Source organism: Colletotrichum chrysophilum (genome assembly GCF_026319265.1).
Source record: "Colletotrichum chrysophilum strain AFK26 chromosome Unknown scaffold_275, whole genome shotgun sequence".
NCBI lineage: Eukaryota > Fungi > Ascomycota > Sordariomycetes > Glomerellales > Glomerellaceae > Colletotrichum > Colletotrichum chrysophilum.
Genome location: NW_026517562.1, coordinates 1 through 18,028, shown reverse-complemented (window position 1 = coordinate 18,028; position 18,028 = coordinate 1). Strand labels below are relative to the sequence as shown.

At 51.9% G+C, this 18,028-nt stretch overlaps 3 protein-coding genes across 3 annotated transcripts; 2 read left to right on the top strand and 1 right to left on the bottom strand.

The window, feature by feature from the left end:
* Window positions 1–2,662: 2,662 nt before the first annotated feature.
* Window positions 2,663–3,883, bottom strand: COL26b_013971 (uncharacterized protein; the record flags this gene model as incomplete). The annotated part of the gene is made up of 3 exons (XM_053186554.1): window positions 2,663–2,840; window positions 2,917–3,090; window positions 3,207–3,883. 3 exons carry the CDS (start codon window positions 3,881–3,883, stop codon window positions 2,663–2,665), a joined length of 1,029 nt encoding a protein of 342 aa, XP_053029498.1.
* A 2,430-nt stretch (window positions 3,884–6,313) lies between these two features.
* Window positions 6,314–7,267, top strand: COL26b_013970 (uncharacterized protein; the record flags this gene model as incomplete). The annotated part of the gene is made up of 2 exons (XM_053186553.1): window positions 6,314–6,740; window positions 6,891–7,267. The coding sequence occupies 2 exons, from the start codon at window positions 6,314–6,316 to the stop codon at window positions 7,265–7,267; spliced, it is 804 nt and encodes a 267-aa protein (XP_053029497.1).
* A 2,775-nt stretch (window positions 7,268–10,042) lies between these two features.
* On the top strand, window positions 10,043–12,204 carry COL26b_013969 (uncharacterized protein; the record flags this gene model as incomplete). Its single annotated transcript, XM_053186552.1, has 2 exons — window positions 10,043–11,269; window positions 11,323–12,204. 2 exons carry the CDS (start codon window positions 10,043–10,045, stop codon window positions 12,202–12,204), a joined length of 2,109 nt encoding a protein of 702 aa, XP_053029496.1.
* Window positions 12,205–18,028: the final 5,824 nt, after the last annotated feature.

Below are 18,028 nucleotides of genomic sequence, written 5' to 3'. Positions count from 1 at the left end.
TCTTGAGTATGCGCCATGATTCAAGCCATGGCGCGGCCTTGGTCGGATGGGAAAGCTTTGACTGCTGAGAGCACCAACACCAAGAACCTCGCGGCAGGAAGAAATGGAATCTCGACGGAGGACCCGACTGCGAGCTTGCGCTTGTTTAGGTAGACCTGATCTGTCATTTCCAACGGCTGTGTTGTGGGTCCTGCTTAGCAAGATGGACTAAGACATTCCTCATTCGTATTCATATTTTAGTAGCCATCAGCTCGAATTCGGGCTACTTTATCATTTTACATTTCGCTTTCCTTGCAAAACCGCAAGTCGCTATTCTTCGTTCAGTGTTCTTCACCCACAGCAAGGCCAAGTATGCATAGCAAAGCTTTGGGTCAGACACAAGTTCAATTCCCCACGGGGAAGACTCTGCAGTCTTTTTCCAGTTATCCATCCATCAACAATTTCCAGCACCCCCCACACAGAAGTGTTTAATAGGATCCCCATCTTGATGACTGTGGTGGCTGCTACTTAGTTTTGTACAACAAGTCTTCAAACCTCATTTCATAGCTTCCCAGCGAGAAGCAATTTGAGCAGTAGTCCACTGCCAGGCCGGTCTGCTGCTAACACCCTTCCACCAAGAAGCCAAGCTGGGCAGGTCTTGGAGAAACTCAGGGTCAGTCTCCAGCAAGCAGTAAATGAAGATTGCTGACCAGACATCTATGAGGGAGAAATTGTTGCCTGTCAAGTACTGCCGCGCCGACAATATGCGGTCAAATACTTGCAAATTGCCCTCCACCTGACGTAGAGACTCCTCGATTGCCTCCGGGTAAACTGGAACGCCAATTTTCCTAACATAACACGTAAGTCAAAGTCCTCCTTTTGGAGCTGCCACAAGATCGATTGATTTCCGTACGGGTGCACGACCTTCTGTTTGAGATACGTAATAGACGACGCGGCAAGATACGAGGACTCAAAACACGCAGCCTCCTCAAATTGAGCGACGGCTTTGTAATCCTCAAAGTTGGGCAGAAGAGCAGTGCCCTCACTGGCGTACTTCAACGCTAGCCAGCGGGAAATAGCTCTGCATTCTGTGTCATGCCACATCTGGTCAGCACAAGAGTCTCGGTCTGTTACCTTGAGTGAGTGCGGCTACCGCAAATTTTCGTCACATTTCCATCAGCGTCAATGTCCTCCAAGATGGGTACTTTCCCAAATGGGTGCTTGGCATTCATAAGATCCCGCTGCATGCAACCAATCATCAGCAGTGGGATGAGTCGGGAGAACTGACTGCCATTGTCATTGTTACCAACTAGGTTAAGACTCATACCTTGGTTTCGTGGCTGAAGAGCTTGACGTCGACGTATTCGAAGGACAAACCCTTCTCATGAAGCGTGAAAAGACAAATAATGGTGAAGGGTGAGTAGAAGTCTCCGTACAACTTGATAATTGATGCCATTGCAAGGGGATTAACTGATGCTGATTTGCTGAGGCAAAGACAGCAGTGAGCTAACAACACGGGGTGCAGAAGAAAACCTGACATGTGACCAAGACGGGTGAAGGGGAATTTAAGATTCAAGATACGAGTTAAACAAAAATGCAACTTGTTCGGATTTTCCGGACAATTCCACGAAATCTGTGTTTCTCTTGGCAAGATACGCATACCGTCTCACCAATTGGCTGCCAATGTGACAAGTGAGGCCCCGCTTCAGAGGGAATCCAGTCTGCGGAAGAGCACCGGGGCCGGTGCAAAGTTTGTGTCCATCCGGCCCCACATTCCGCAGGAGTTGGTCATTCCGAGATTTCGACATGTCACTAGGGACCACGCAGGGTCCCATACAAAGAAATTAGGCTGGCCATTTTTAATCGATAGCCACATAACCATAGAGACAGCAGTAAGTATTGATGATGCCTTTCAATTCTGGTTGTCATACACAACTTGTATCTTGCTGGGAGATGATGAGTCGGCGATAGCCGTTCGATGGCAGCATTCGCATGTTTCTTTCCCTCACACATTAGGACCTGGTTCTAGCTCTCGTGGCGCGGAAGAGAATTTATGAAACCAGGATAACAATCAATTTCATATTAACTACGAGACATCAGAGTTTCGTGCAGGAAATCCCCACAAGGCCACGGCCTAAATCATATTGAACTCCGGGGTATCGTCGACCGCTGTGGTCCTACCAAAGAGCCCTTGAAATTTGGAGAACAGCGTCAAAAGATTCAGCCACTGGCCCGCTAAGAACAAGAATACCCTCGAGGATACCTCACTGGTGTTCAAGGGCTTCGCTTAAGTCAGCTTAGAGCGCCCGAAACGCGTACATGGCTTCAACCACGGTGAAATGACATCTCAACTTACAATGAAGTTATCTCCGCCGCTCTTCCTCACCCATTCAAATGCTCGGGGGATCATCTCACTCTCATACTGAATAACTGCCTTGGCCATTTCTTCAGTCGACACGCTATCCTTGCCGGAATGTTGACTCGCTAGCCCTGTCAGAAATGGCAGCATCTTGCCGGCGTCGTACATGGCTTGGTTTCCGCCTTGGCCACTGTACATCGGTGAGCGAATACTCTGATGGGGCGTAGATTGAGCGTTTTCGGAAGGATGCTACCCCCACAACTTCGTCAGGCGCCGAGCGGGATTCTGAAAGAGGACGGCTGCCTGCAGGCGTGAATACTAAACTCACCGAGGCGGTAGCATGGCGTGGATAGCGTCGCCCATTAGCCAAATTCGAGGGTGACCGAGCTCTGGCTTATCTTCGGTCCGGACGTTCTGCCGCCAGTTCTTAGCCGGTCGCTTTGCCACCCTGGGCACATAGATGTGGAGAGGGACGCCTCTCATAAGGTCAATCATCTCGTGGCTGTTTGTTCTCGTGTCAGTACAAAGCCTCCTGATCTCGTGCATGGGAAGTAACAGCGCTGAAGATCTGGACTTACAATGGTACCGCCCAATCCTTGATGGCTTCCGCAAAAAAGTCGTATTGCCCGTCTAGAGAGCGCTCATGGATGTCATTCAGCAACATTTCTTTGGTGACGGCTAGGCTGAGCATGCACGAGGCTTCATCCTCGTCGTACTCCCGCCCTGCTCTCTTTCCTGCTTCCCCGATGTTCCTATTCGGAAGATGCACTAATGATGCCTTTTAGCGAAGGGTCTAAAATGGGAATCACGGCGAAGTAGGTGGGGCCAGGCCGACATTCCTCCTTTTCTATAGGCGGTTGCCACTTACCTCCGAAAAAGACATGTCTGTTCTCCGCCCAACACATCACTGGGGCCACCGACCAACTCTTCGGACATGGTTGCGAACCGTTTGACCGGTAGACTACATTTGGCCGCGAGAGTTACATGCCTGGGGATGTAGTCGAGACTCGCAAGGCCGACCAACTTGTTGACCTTGGAGTAGCCACCATCCGCGCCGATGAGGACGTCACAGTCGTCGTAGGATCCGTCACTCAGCCAGACGCGGACTCGCTCATCAATGGAGCCGGGGTTCAAGATTTCGTAACGCTCCATGGCGGTGTCGTACTGAAGCTTGCCAGCCTCGTAAAGGGGTTCAGCGAGACAATCGCGTAAGAGGCCGCGTGTGATGGGTGCGTTTTTGCCGTAGGCTGGGAAGCGGCTCAAATCCATGAGCTGCGTCCAGTCTTTGTGGAAGATGCGGGGGGCTTCGGCCTTAGCCTCGGTGGCTGGGCCGAACTTCTTGATGATGGACAGCATGTGGTTGGTCTCGAGACACGCGCGCATGCCAGCCAATGCCGGCGATGTGAGGCGGATTTGAAGACCTTCACGCGTGGAATGAAGTTCCGCGCGCTCGTAAACTTTCACATCTACGCTCTCCTTCATGAGCCCGCAGCCAAGAAGATTGCCCGCGAGGCCGCCTCCGATAATAACTACCCTGAAAGGCATGTTGTTCAAGCAATCAGTCAGACTTTCTTTTGAGTAGATGATGGTCGTGTAAAGTTGATAAATATCAAAGATCCTGGGTGCATGTCTTACCACACGTTTTCCAAGTGCTGAAGGAGCTGACTGGAGCTGCTTTTGTACAGCGATACTTCGAATCTAGCACACTCGTATTCAACAGCATACAATCCAAGGTTCCCATCTAGTGGGGGGTAGGCTGAGGTTACTCGGGACCGAGCAGTATTGCCCACCCATCCATGCAGGGAAAGTGACGGAATGTGCCGCATATGCTGATCTGTAGTTCGTTGGCTGACTCGTCATCAAGGGATTGGAAATTCCGGGCCGGCATTTCCGGCGTTCCATCTGGTAGAATCGCACTGATCGTACGAGGAGCAATACTACAGCTATGTACTTTGCTTCATCGCTAGCGTACTGGGAAGTTAGACTTTTTGGTACAATTGGGGATAAATAAACTAAATATCTAAGGACGTATTCGAAGAACTCATGAATGGAAGACATCAAAAGACCGCTTAATCACTATCAGAACTGTTCATTTGGCTTATTCTATTAGCTGAGTTCTCCGTAAACTCTTTTTGTCTTTGTTCTTCTTTGAGTTGGATTCAAAGACAATGGCGGCGACTTTGCCATACCATGGTCCGTTTCTACGTCTCTCAGCTGGCTGCTTTACGGACAATTTCTCATGATCATCCCACGCAGATTACGTTGCGTTGTCAGGACTAGTGCTCGACTGGGTCGACAGCTATGACAGCAAGGCATGTGTTACTCTTCTGCACGTCAGCCAATGGCTGCTAATCAACTTCCATTTTCCTTCTCGGGGACCGTTTCAATGACTGAATTCTAATACTTCATCGTCGAGATAGGACTGGAACAGGCTGAAGACCATCCTAGCGCCAAAGCTCACGGTGAGTTTCTAGATCCCCGGTCATCTCTAGATGAGGGGTGTCAAAGCACCCACCAAAGCTGAGCAAATTGCAAGGTCGATTACAGCAGTATTGGGGGTCCAAAGCATGAGGAAATGGCAGCGGAAGACTTTGTCGCCGTGATTAGCGGCCCCGAGATGTTTGGCGATGCTTCACTAGGTACACAGCACCTCATCGGCGCCTCCAAGTGGGAAAGGATTGATGAGGACAAGGTTATTGGCCACTACCAGATGCGATCCACATCGGTACGCCTGACTGGTGCCAACAGCGGGGAAGAAAAGGTTGAGGCGGATCGGAGGGTTGTTCTCATGCAGTCTTACGTCAAAGCCGACGGAAAATGGAAGTTGGCTGCGCTGAAGCCAATGGGTCGATGAGGAGTCCAGGATTACTTCTTCAGAGGAGTTACAATCATTTTGAACAGTAACGCAGCGAGTTCCTATGGTGCGCATGGTATCAGTGCCATGTACAAGAGATCTAATCTCGCTTGGCCGCAGCACGGTCTTGTCAACCAATCCCATATTGACCTACTCGCATGCTCACGATTCATGTTCGAGTGAAATATTGGCCAAGCTCAGTACAATCTTTCGTATATCCATTCACGAGTCGTTTCGCTACTGCAAGGTTACAACATGCCAAGCATACTGCGGTACATGTACTTATGGCACGCAACAGAATGCCTGCCCTTTTCTCGGGAACTCGTTGACACTTACCGTCAAGTTGTGCTATGGTGCAACAATAGCAGGGCCGAGCCATTGCCATGACACTGACCGGGTGATAGGCGTCACATATACTGAGCGATAAAGGGTTGGGTCTTGGCACTGCTCGGATAATCCAGAGAACCTGGAAAGTTGCAAACAGCCCTCCTGTTATAGCTTAAGGTCGTCGCAGTCGCCTTACGTGACTCAACGGCCATTTAAAGACGTACCGACCGTCAGTACTTAACGTGCACCCAAGTAAACGATATCAGTCAGATCACAACACACATGCGTTGAAAGTCTGTTCCTCACATTCTGGTGACACTTTCTCTTCTTGATTTCGTGGACTCAGTCATCGCAATTCTCATTCCATCATGGCTTCAGCTCCAATCTCTGTGAGGCTGCCCGCGACGGCCATCGCTGTAGCAGACCCTAAGGTTCGACAATATTTTGCATTCTTTATTGAACCCAAGAACGAGCGTGTAGTCTTAAATGTGGAGACTTCAACTGACAGACACTCTCTTATACAGTCATGGCCTCTCTGGTGGCGTCTCTGCATGTTGGGGTCTCTCAGCTGGTTCGTACTGATGGGCCAAGTCATGAGTGCTTCACTTCCACCGATGTTGGGGCCCATCATGTATGAATTGCACGTCAGTGCTGCGCAAGCTGGGCTGTTCTAGCCCTTGGCTTTGGTGTAAGTCGTTCTGGGTGTGTCCCTCTCGCACTTGGTCTCGCTGATACGCCATACTCAGAACATATGGGCTGTTCCCGCAGTCGCCAGCTTTGGTGCCAGATACACGATGATCTTCGGGCTCGCTATTTTTACGGGAGGCTTCTTTTGGCAAGCTGCTTCCGAAAGCTACGACTCCCTGCTAGCAGCTCGCATAATTGGCGGCTTGGGAGGCGGTGTTGTCGAGTCCATGGGCCCAATGATTGTCGTGATCCTGTTTCCGCCGGAGTATCTTGATCGGGCTATGAGCGTCTACACCTGGTCACTCGGCGCCGGCACCGTCTTCGGTCCCCTCTTTGTTGGCTACCTGATTGAGGGACTCGGCAGCTGGCGTTTTCCGCAGTATCTTTTCGGCATCATGTCGGCACTCAATATGGTCGGCTCCATCCTCATGTTCCCCGAGCCCATCATGAACATACGCGTCCGAGGGGAACCGCCTCTGTTCTCTGCCCCAGACCCGAGCTGCGGAGATGAAGCCCCGATCTCTAAGAGAGGACGTGAGACAATCAGTTTGGAGAATCTAGGCCCCGAACGGTCTGTACAAGATGAGCAGCGAGAGTCTGCTGCACCGCCAGTCCCTCCAGGATCTTGGACAAACCTCTGGACGATGCGGTCCTTCTTTTTACGTTTTACACACCATCATCCAGTCAGCGGCTGGCTGTCCATGGCCATGGCACCATACCGCATGCTGGCCGTGCCTGCTGTGGTGCTCACCGTCTTGCTTTTTGGTGTGTCCATCTCCACCAACATAGCAACTTCCATCCTCGTTTCCTTGATATTCTCAAAGCCCCTTATGTTGTGGTCCACTGATCTTGTCGAACTGTTCAACCTATTTGTGCTCGGAGGCCTCTGCGCAGGGATCCTCATCGGCGGCTTGCTGTCCGACAAGATGATCGCCTCATACACTCGGCGCAAGGGGTATCACAAGCCCGAGTCGGCGTTGCCACTTTTTCTACCGCTTGGCATCGTCATCCCGCTATCTACTGTGCTGACTGGGTACGGTTTGGCAAATGGATGGCACTGAGCCACCATAGGCGTGCTCTGGAGTGTCGTCAATGTGAACATGACATCCGGGTGCACTATCCTGATATCGTATGCGACCGACATTTACGCGGCGAAAGCCATAGACATTGGCGTCGTCGTCAACGTGCTGAAGAACGCTATCGCAGCCGGCATCTCATTTGCTGTAGTGGATTGGTGGACGAAGGACGGCTGGTACATGTTCCTTGCACTCGCTCTTGTCAAATTCCTCATTTTTGTCTTGGTGGCGTCTCTATGGATTTGGGGCCCCAAGATTGCTCATGTGACGAGATCTTGGAGGTGGCTTCAAGGACACAACGTAAACTAAGAATCTCCCAGGGCGCAGTCATTGGCCGCGGTTGGGACAAACGTGCATGTTGTACACGGGCGCTAGATGTGGCTCGCCACATCCTCAATGGGTATCCCTTCATGACATGACCTGGGACCTGTATTTGTATCGTCCCTCGGCATAACTAGCCTATCCTGCGCCTAGTCATGATGCTTGTTGTCAGAATCGTTCAGTGCGATATAGCTAGATCTGAGAAACGCGCTTCAAGCAGCAAAAGAAACTGGGATGCCTGTCACGGCACGGAGTGGGGGTGGAGGGAGGGGCCGTGATGGACTTGGCGGGGCCGAAGATCTGCACGTGCGCAGGGGGCTCAGAAACTTTAGAGTATTTACCCCGGCCTGAAATGGGGTTCATCCGAACCTATCATGTAGTTCGTGCATGAACATTGGAAAACCTTGGATGTATTCACTGGGTTCGTGACGCTTGACACATGGTGAAATACACGTATCAACACGGACGTTTTGCCCCCCGACTTCCCTGCCAAGTTTACAAACGCTACAGTTTCCTTCGCAAGTTCCGTAATTTTTCACCTCGCATCAGGTACTGCCACTTGCTACGGGTAGAGATGATCTCTTCAACTCTTCCGAGGCCATTCTGCCAGGGTCATTTTAGAGTTTCGGACAACTTAGCAGTCTCAAAAGTATTTACCGTCAAACAGAACTCCCCGGAACTTCCGAAAACCTGCTGCCCTGGGATGTTCCGACGGCGTAATAAATACTTTTGTAGAACGGCTGTATCTCAATGGCAGACGAAGGTAGCCGGTCTACTGTCGATCCCAATTTTAGGTAAGCTATTTTGTGGCATGGTATTTCGTGCTTAAACGTCCCTCGTCTAGTTTGGAAAGCGGGGGATGATACGAAGTGCGGCTTGTCGTTGGAGGAAATCTAGCCTGGATACTTGCCTTATCTATAACGTGCCTTTTGGCGGTGGGAAAGAGCAACAGCACCCGGAAACCACAAGTCTACCGTGGAATCTGCTTCAATACCGGTCCCAAGTGAAAGCGGTGCGTTGCGACTGGAAAAATCCTTTTGGTCACATCACGCCTTACGGTGCTGCGTCCTCGGCTCCTTCCCTCATCCCAATGTCCCACAGCCGCCGTGTACAACCAACAAGCACATGAGGACAGTAGCAGGGCGAGCGTGCAAGTAAACTACTTCCCGAAAATGTCAGTCTCCTCCCCCAGTCCAGTTTCTCTAGAACACCCACCTAATTGCGGCAATTTGTCTGCTTTCTCCATTCGCATCATCTCAAAGGCACAATTGGGAAACCGGGCTGCAGTCAATCCACGCCGCAAATAAACATAGGGTGTGTCTTGCAGAGTAGCCAAGATAAGCTGGGACCGGTTGGCTAGGCCGTGTTTAGAGCAACGAGACGACGATGTGCACATCAAGACAACCCTGCCACCTGGACAGCCTACATAACCATCAAAAGAAAGTCTGTCAAACACATACGGCCATACCCATTGGAGAACTCGGGATCCCGTCCGCTCTCCCATAGATAAGCCAATGAGGGCTGGAGTAGTAGTCGGGTCGGTGACGACCGGCGAATGCCCGGTGTTGTATGTAATTTTTTTTGCCTCTGAATCAGTTTACTTGCACACCCAGGGCTGAGGGTTCTGTATTTACTCCTAGTGTGAGTGGGAGGGACCTGCGTTGCACCAGATGCATCTCAATATGACAGCGACCAGTCTCATCTATTACTAATTGATTATAGATCAGTCCAGACCGTCAAGATTCGTTTACATCAATCTTCCATCCCAATCCGCAACGGTCCGCCCTCTCGGTGATGCTGCGCGTGAGTAGTGTCGCTGTCGGCGACGCGGACAGCTGCCAGTGTCCTTGGCGAGTGTTCCTCGCAGCTTGTTGCCTTCGACTTCAGTAAGAAGGACCCCAAGAAAGATGACGATTCTCCTACGCTGGCCGCCAATGATCAGAAGCCTCTTCAAAACACCTCGAATAAGACCTCGCTTGGTACTAGGTGGAATTGGGGAACACAGAGCTCATCAGTGTGCAAAGTAGTAATGTGCAGACAGGTACCTAAGTGGAGGTGCCTCTTGTGCAAAGAGGCACGTAGCGTGGTCTGTGCATCTTGCACCTTACCTTATCTGCAGTGCAAAGCCCGCCGGGCGTCATGTGCAAGCGAGGCCACCCGACCCTTTTGGTTCCTTTTGATTGGCTGGAAGCTCCCCAAATCCTCGAGTGTCCCCACTGGACTCTGGCACGGCCCCGGTTTATTGCTTGGGCCATGCTGCTTTCCACCCCTTCCAGTCGAGCAATTTCTCCATTTCACACCTGTCTTTTCACGCCGCTCATCGTGCAATTCGTGAATTCTCTCAATCCAGCGAAACAGGTGAGGCCGTCCCACACCAAGTCAGCAATAAATCAGCCTGTTGTGTCTGCCGCTTCAACAAGCAGCGGCGCCGTCTCCACCATGGCAACACCAAGGCGACGCGCGCTGCAAACGCCTAACGCGACGAGCCCCGGCCCGACGCTTGACTCCATCACCGTCGCCGGCGATGGATCATCGTCCCCAGAGACGCCAACAAGTGACGACCTCCCCGACGCGTCAGTGGGCACTCCCAATCGATCTAGACCAGAGGCATCTGCATCTGCATCTGCATCTGCATCTTCAGCACGCCCAAACCGTACGCCTGGGCCCACTCCTCGCCCGTTCGCCGCCGAGACAAGTAATCGGAAAAACAACAATAGGTCGACTTTGGACTTGCTCTGGGGTAGGAACAACTGGAACCCTCCTCCTTCCATCACTGGCCCGAAGCCCAAGGATCAGCTCGGTGTGAGGGACACGTCTATTCTATGCAGCATATCGAATCTTGCGGTTGAAAACAACGTCGACCTCCCGTCCCTGTATCGTCCCGGCGGCGTCATCTATGACGCAGCCGCAGCACTTCACAATCCAATCCAATGGTCGTCCAAGGTACTGTCCGAAGCCTACAAAAGGCTCAGAGAGCAGTACCCGGACACAATTCTCAAGCGCAAGAAGCACCCGAACGTCTCACGTCTGTCGCTTTCCTCGAACCCAGGCCCGCAAGGGACTCCCACCCCCCTCCACCTGACTGCTGAGACCCAGCCGATTGTCAACAGCCAGGCTCCGGTCGAGTCACCAGGAGAACTTATGCCGCAACCTACCGTGCGTCGAGCCCGCAGCCTCGAAGCTGCGTCTTCGCTAGCACGGATGCTAGAGCAGCGCACAGAGAATATAGCTCAAGCAGCACTTCATTTCCATGACCGCGACTTGGCAGGTTTGACGGATCTTCAGAGGCGCTGCCTGGTCCAATTGGAAGGCAACTTGCCGCTGACAATAGATTCAATGCGCCACCTTGCCAAATGTGTCGAACGGCGCGTCGACCACCCTGATGCGTTTTGCGCGGACTTTTCGTACATGCCCGGAGACGTTGACGGTGCGATTCCAGAGGCTTTGCCTGATGGTTGCGTTGACAGTGGCACCGACGTGCTCCTATTGCCGATTCACCACAAGGCCGACGACTCGTGGTCTCTTGCTATTTGCAACTCGGAAAGTGGCATTTTGGAATGTTACTCTCCTAAATCATCGCAAGATCGTCTGCAGTCTTTGCGCGACATTCTTCTTCCTTGGTTGGATGCCTTTTTCCCGCATGCAGACATAGATATGCATGTCCTAGTACGCCGTTTTTCACCCCATTTTAAAAGCCACAAAGCTGACCATAGAAATAGGAGGGAACAAGTTGCGAACACCCTGCCGACAGTGGTGTTTACGTTCTTCTAGCGATTGAGAACCTGATGCGCGACAGCCAGTCTTGGGGACTGTTTGCGCAGCTCGAGGAACCCGCCGAAAACCTTCGCAAAGTGTTGCGGCAGTACCTCTCTGACCTCACTATCGATGCAATAAAGCCCAAGCATCGGCAAAGCGATGGTCCTGGTCCGCGTCCGACTACCAAGCGCCCTAATTCTCTCATTGCCCCGGAACAACCGGCTGCCAAGCGACCCTGCCTTGCGCGTCCGATGGATCACCGCGCTCGCGTCAGCGCCAGCGCCAGTCCCGCGCGTTCAAGAGAGAGCCTCGAGAGGGTCAAATTCATGATCAGACAAGCAAAGGTCACTTACCAGGAGCAGTTTCCTTGCTTAGCAGATCTGCAGACCTCCGTCGGAGCGCTCGAGGCCAAGCTTAGCGACTTCAAGCTGGAAGCCTCAAAATGGCAAGCAGCCAGCGACGCCAAAGAGTACATTTTCAAAGAGGCACAAAGCAAACAAGAATCAGCAAATCATGACCTTCTGGATGCCCAACAAAAACTAGATGAAGTATTGGCAGTTGCAGCAACGTTGGAAAAGACCCCAGGGGCTAGTACTTCAAAGTCAATTGCCAACATCCTCGAGATCACACGCAAAGAAGTCCAGACATGTCAGGATGACCGTGAACTTGCCAAAACGAGACTCAATGACTTGTCGAACGAAATAAATGAAGCCAAAGAGGCATACTGGCAAGCCCAGGAGAAGCTTAGCAGCGCTGAACAGGACGTGTTGACCACGAAAGATTCGTTGGACGGTGTTGCCCAGGCACTCCAGCTGGGCAAGTATCTGGAAGAGTTTACTGGTTGAGTGCAAGAAGGGACATGCTTCTGAGCTAAAGGGACATAGCCAGCCAGCAGGCGGCATTTGCCATCGTTCGGCTGCGTGTTAGGCTGTGATGGAATTATTTTCCCGCGTGGAATTTGTTTTAGATACCCACGATCAGGGCTTGATCTTGTAGATACCCTCTCTTACTATCATAGATCGGCGTCATTCGTAATCCTCGACTGGCTTTCATGCTCCTAATCAATATTATGACACTCGTATTCTTAGCGTCGAGGAAGGCAAAGTCAAATATGCACGCGAGCCACGATACTTTCCATGAACAGTAAGATGAGACGAAGTCTTGCGTGTTTATCAATCGTAATTCTGCCAAGTGTATATCCAAGATAAAACCGCTCCTCGTTGAATCTTCTGGACGTGACGGGTTTATCAATCAAGAGGCAATTAGCCGGAGAATACTCGTCAATAGGATGAAGGTAATAGGCCGAGACGTCAATCAGCTTGTTGTGGTAATTATTCCCAAAGTTAGCGCGGATTTTGCGGCTTTCAGAGTGCGCCAAATTGACGTGACATTGGCATGGTGAATACATCAGAGACTTTGCCTGGAATGTGAAAATGCATTCCAAGATCACAACAGTCCGTTGGCACCATCAATGCGACCGTTTCTGAATCAAAGATAACGCAAGCGAACATCTCCAACGATGATGTGTTGCTGCGAGCGTTCTGCACCGTAGTGAAAAAAGTAAAGACGGAGCTTGGGAAGTGGAAGGGACAGCTGGAAAAGGACAAAACTGAGACATGGGTTCTGAGAGACATGATGATTCATACCGTCAAGAAGTTCGCTGCGGATTTTAACGAGCACTTAGAAAACGAGTACGACAGCAGAGGTGGACCAGTGGCCTTTCAATATGATAAAGTACGCATGGCTTGTTTATGGTGGTGATACTGGAATTCGGGACTGTCTTTCTGAGTTGATTGCCTCGATTGTCGCTTCATAGCTGTAGTTTCTCAAATCTCTCCGAAGTCCTATTCCTGGTAGAGGCGCGGAAGGTGAAAGAACAAAACACCATCGTGGGCTGGGCTTGTTCCTTTGTTCTCCCATCCTAGGCTTCGGGTCTTTCCTTCTTGTAACTCTCTGTAGGGCCTTTCTCAAGAGGCGTTGCAATTTGAGACTCTCCACGCATGTGTCACCCCCTTTTAACTGTATCCTGGGCCCACCTGTTGCTGTATTTCGAGTAACAAGTCTGCGCCGCCGCCAAATTCGTAATTTATCACTTCGTCCGGCTTCATGAGGTAATTCTCATTGTAATGAAGAGCCCCTTGTATGTCTACATTCTGGCGCATGCCATCTTCGGCATCCATATGTTCTGGTTTCGTGAAGATACATCAGTCCCGCTGAAGTACGAAACCAAGTTCGACTCCAGCACCCACTACACAATGCTCATACACAATGCTCAGTAAGGTTGCCGTGGACTTCTTCACACACGACCACCCATCTTCCTCATTTCTGACGATGATGTTCTTCACCGTTCCGGGAAGAATTGCAAATCTGATATACCGAAACCAAAAACTGTGTGCAGAGTTCAACGAGACGCCCGCAACAGGCACGGACGCCACCGGACACTCTACAACCTCCTCAAAGTTGACAGCCGAGCCTCACGCGCCGAGATCTTGTAGGCGCCCCGAAGCTTATGTGAGGAGTTGGCCCCCAGCATGCAGCCGTGCTTACAAGTATCGAGAATGCCCAAGAGGGTAGATCTGCCATCGTGTGGTTGTTGTAGAGGTGACTTGGGTTCGCGGCTTCGCAAGAAGAAGAAGGCAGGGGACTAAGGCGATAAGGGACGATGGGAATCTGCGAGGAGCATGCGACGGAGTTGTTAACGGTGTGATCCAAAATGATTCTCGAGGAGTTGTTGACATGGTGCAACGCTCACTTACATGCCTATAGAGAGCGCGGAAAAAAGGTTCCAATATCATCGTATCAAGAGCACTCTAGAGATTGGGGACTGCGACGCGTGCCACCTACGTATCCATATAAGTCATAACCCCATTCCACTTCTGTTTGGCCGCGTGATACTCCCTCCGACAGCTGTCTGTCTCCTGTTCCATCTCCAGAGGTATCACGGGACTCTCGACCGCTGCCTGCTGAGCTGCCTCCTCCGCCTCGCGCAGCTCCCCACGCCCTCGGCTCCGGGCAATCCCCCAGTCTATCGACGGGCTGACCTCGTGCTTGTGTGGGGCCCGTCAGCGATGGAGGTTCCATAAGATATCGTTCCGCTGTACTGGTTGACGCGGATAATGTCATTGGCCTGGTCTACGGTGAGGTCGATGGTGGCGGCTGTTGTCAACAGGGTCGAGAGAGCTCATGGGAAAGGAGAGATTTAGCCCAGGGAGTCGGCCTAAACTCGGCTTCGGGAGGATGGTGACTAGTCATTTCCGCCCCATCTTGCTTCTCTTCATACAGTCGCAGCATTTCTAGTTAGCGTCGGCGATGTGTGCAAGCATATTGAGCCACGTGTGCATGATGCGATCAAGGCCGGAGTGGTGCATGTGGCAGAGTTACGGGAAAGTAGGCGGTCAATGTGGGCTTCGAGTTACGACGATAGCAGGCGTGGGACGAAGCAATCATCCACGGGCACTGACCGTATGTCGTGACGCTCGAGATAATGAGGCCCTTAGTTCGGTCGTAGTAGCGAGTATCTCGAGCGAGAGCGGGTGTATTCGGTCACGAGGACGCTGCAGTGAAGCGAGGACGCGCGAGACAACGAGAAGCTGGGCATTGAGCAATGACAACGACGATGAACAACATCAAGAAGAACTTTGCGGAAAGACATGGAAAAGCCACGGTCCATGGGCCTTCCATTCCGTCTCTTTTCAAGCCGCACCTTCATCAATCTGCGACACATCGAATCAAGTCGGCTGGCATACGCGTAAAATGGCCTCCAACACCACCGCAGAAAAACAGCCGCGTGATAGGTTCGGCACGTTCTAGCAGCCATCAAGACCTCTTGCCTTTAATCCGGAGGAAACTGTCCACGGACGCAGCAGAAGCACGTATCTGATCACCAAGAGAGTCCAACTTTGACATCGTTTAAAGGGCGCAGTTGTCCGCTAGGTCAACCAGGTCGCGAGGCAACCGGGGCGCGCCGTATTGGACATAAATCGCGAGGCGGAGCTAGCGGCAACTGTGAGAGGCCGGCGGGCTTGCCGGTGACCCCGAGCTTACGCGCCCCCGGCGCACCTTCGGAAAGCTCACCGGAAAGCTCGCGGCGCACATTGTTGAGAGACGGACACAGGTCTTGCGACCAAGGGTGGTGAGTCTTGAAATGACTTTGATGTGTGGATGGCGATTGGGATCGCCGGCCGTGGGAGGAGTGGGAATGGCGGAAGACCCAGATGAAAAAGCGAAAGGCGAGGAAGCAACAAGAGAAGGACGACCGTCAGAACGTGATGGCGGCCGAGACACAGGCACTGGTGGCATTCTGGAGCCTGCGAGAACGGGTAGTTGATCTACATGACCTCCAATGTACGGTCAACGTAGAGGCTGCGAGAGATCTGGCCGAGAGCAGCCTTGCGAGAGAAGAGATTAAGATGGCAATAGAAACAGGATTAGGCGAGCGGGAGGAAGAAGGCATTAATAGCAGGGCGAAGAAAGACGGTGCTGTCGAAGGCATGCAGGTGAATACGGAAGGTTTAAAGTGAAGACCACACCAAGCTTGGTCCGCCGATAACAACGGGTTTCAAGAAAAGTATAAGCAAGGGCTCAACGAGAAGCAGTGGCCCAGAGCGAGATGTCGCGGGTGGCAATAGCAGCATGTTAATTGTAGAAGGAATTGTCGTCTGAGCTCGGCTGTGCTGCTCGGAGAAAGAGGTATAAGGTGGGTTGAAGCTGTGAAGCTGGTCGTTGACAAACGGCTTGACTGAGTGCCAAAAAAAAAAGGGACTCCGTGGCACGTGAGGGGGCACACGACTGATCAAAGGTGGTTGTCGACGTGCGGCTCTAATCAGACCGAGGCCGTGGTCTCGAAGATGTGTGCAATGGGGCATACGATAGATCGAATGAAGTGGTTGGCAACCCGCTCGATAGGGCCTCCCAGAGCGACGAGTTGGTAAGGGCGGAGAAGTAGTATTGCAGGCGACCTGAGTATTAGCCGGTAGAAGTGATGGAAGTTTCCAGAGGGGAAACTCAGTATTGCCGTCTCAGCCACAACAGGTCCATCCATAATAGGGTCTTTGGTGGCCAGACGCAAGTGCCGTCCAGGTGCTCAACGAGGATCTGCTCCTTGATCAGCTTGACGGATTTAGCCTCCAGAGCACGCTGCACTCAGAGATTCACGCGGCGGAGTAGACGCCGATGGGATGAACGCAGTCGAGGTCGGCCAGTAGGTCTTCAAGGTGAACTCGACCGCAGGACACCCGGACCGGCTTGTGCCTAGCAAGATGACGGAACATGGTGAGATGCGCGCGATGGCAACAGTGGATTGGTTTGTTCTTACCCTTCCGGGACTGGGAGATGGGCATGCCGTCGACGAAGTAGATGAAGCCATCAGGCAGGCATTGCTTGAAGTAAGGTCGGATTTTACCTCGGCGGTGTTGCCTCTTCACATCGCGGATGCTGATGTTGCAGTCATCGATGTCTGTTGCATCGATCTCTAGGGCATGACTCTAGGCTGTGTCTACGGGATACAGAACTTGGGAATGGGAACGGCGAGGACAAGGGACACACGCAGAGACAGCAAGGCGAGAGAGAGAGGCGGAAAGCGAGGCATGAGAGAGAGACGGTATTGTCTGAGCCCTGAAGGTGATTAGCAAACGGCATCACGGCGACGAAGCGGGTTATCCAGGTGCTCCCATTGTCAACCAGAACTATTGTACAAAAGAGGAGACCGGCCAGCAACTAGAACATCACCGATAGCGTGTAAATGAGGATGGTTAAGGTTGCTCCACCTTACACTGAAGACCGGTGGAAGGAGTTCGTGTGATGCAGGAAAGTGGAATCCTGTGCGATCGCAAATCCAATAGCTTCTGGTCAGGCTCTTGGTGAACATGATCGCACTTGCGCCGGGTGGTGAGGATGAACACTCGCCAGTCCTCCTTTCCACTTGTTCCAGTTGGCACACCTGGACTGAGCCTTGCAGCCAACAGCAGCAACAGGGACAACTCCTAAAAGGCCTGGTGGCGAAGGTGCAAGACAATCAGAGGGCATCGCAGACACAGCAGTAATTTCCAACATCATTTGTACGGCTCGACACCGCTGCCGCTCCTTTGCAGTTGACAAGATGGTTGTGATCAGCACTCCCCGCAAAGCAAGTAAACTTATCAAGTTCAATCAATCAATCAATTAATTATAAAGCTATCGCCAGTCAATCAAGTCAATTATAACCCTCAAACTTAATTAATTGCCTTAACTCTTTTAACAGGGGGGCCTCAGGGCCTAGGGGGCTTTACGGGGGTACTCTAGAGGGCTCTAGGCTAGGGGGGCCTTAGAGGGGGACCTTTAGGGGGGGCTAATAGGGCCCAAAAGATCTAGAAAATCGTTAATCCAGCCCAACCTAAAGCCCTAAAAACCCAGCTCCGAAAGCCCCAAAAACCGGGCCCTAGGCCCCCCTTCTAGGCCCCACCCTCACCTCCAGAGCCCTCCCCTCTAGAGCCCTCAACTATATATGGGGATATTTGCTAATTAATTGCAATTAATTGGCAATCAATCAAGTATGGCATCGCGATATGGCAATCAAGTCAATTATGGGCCTCAAACTTGATTGATTGCCTTGGGGTGGGCGCTGGTTGTGATTGGTTTGTGCGGGTTGACAAGATGCTTCGATGTCGAGCGCACATGGTTAACAGAGTGGCC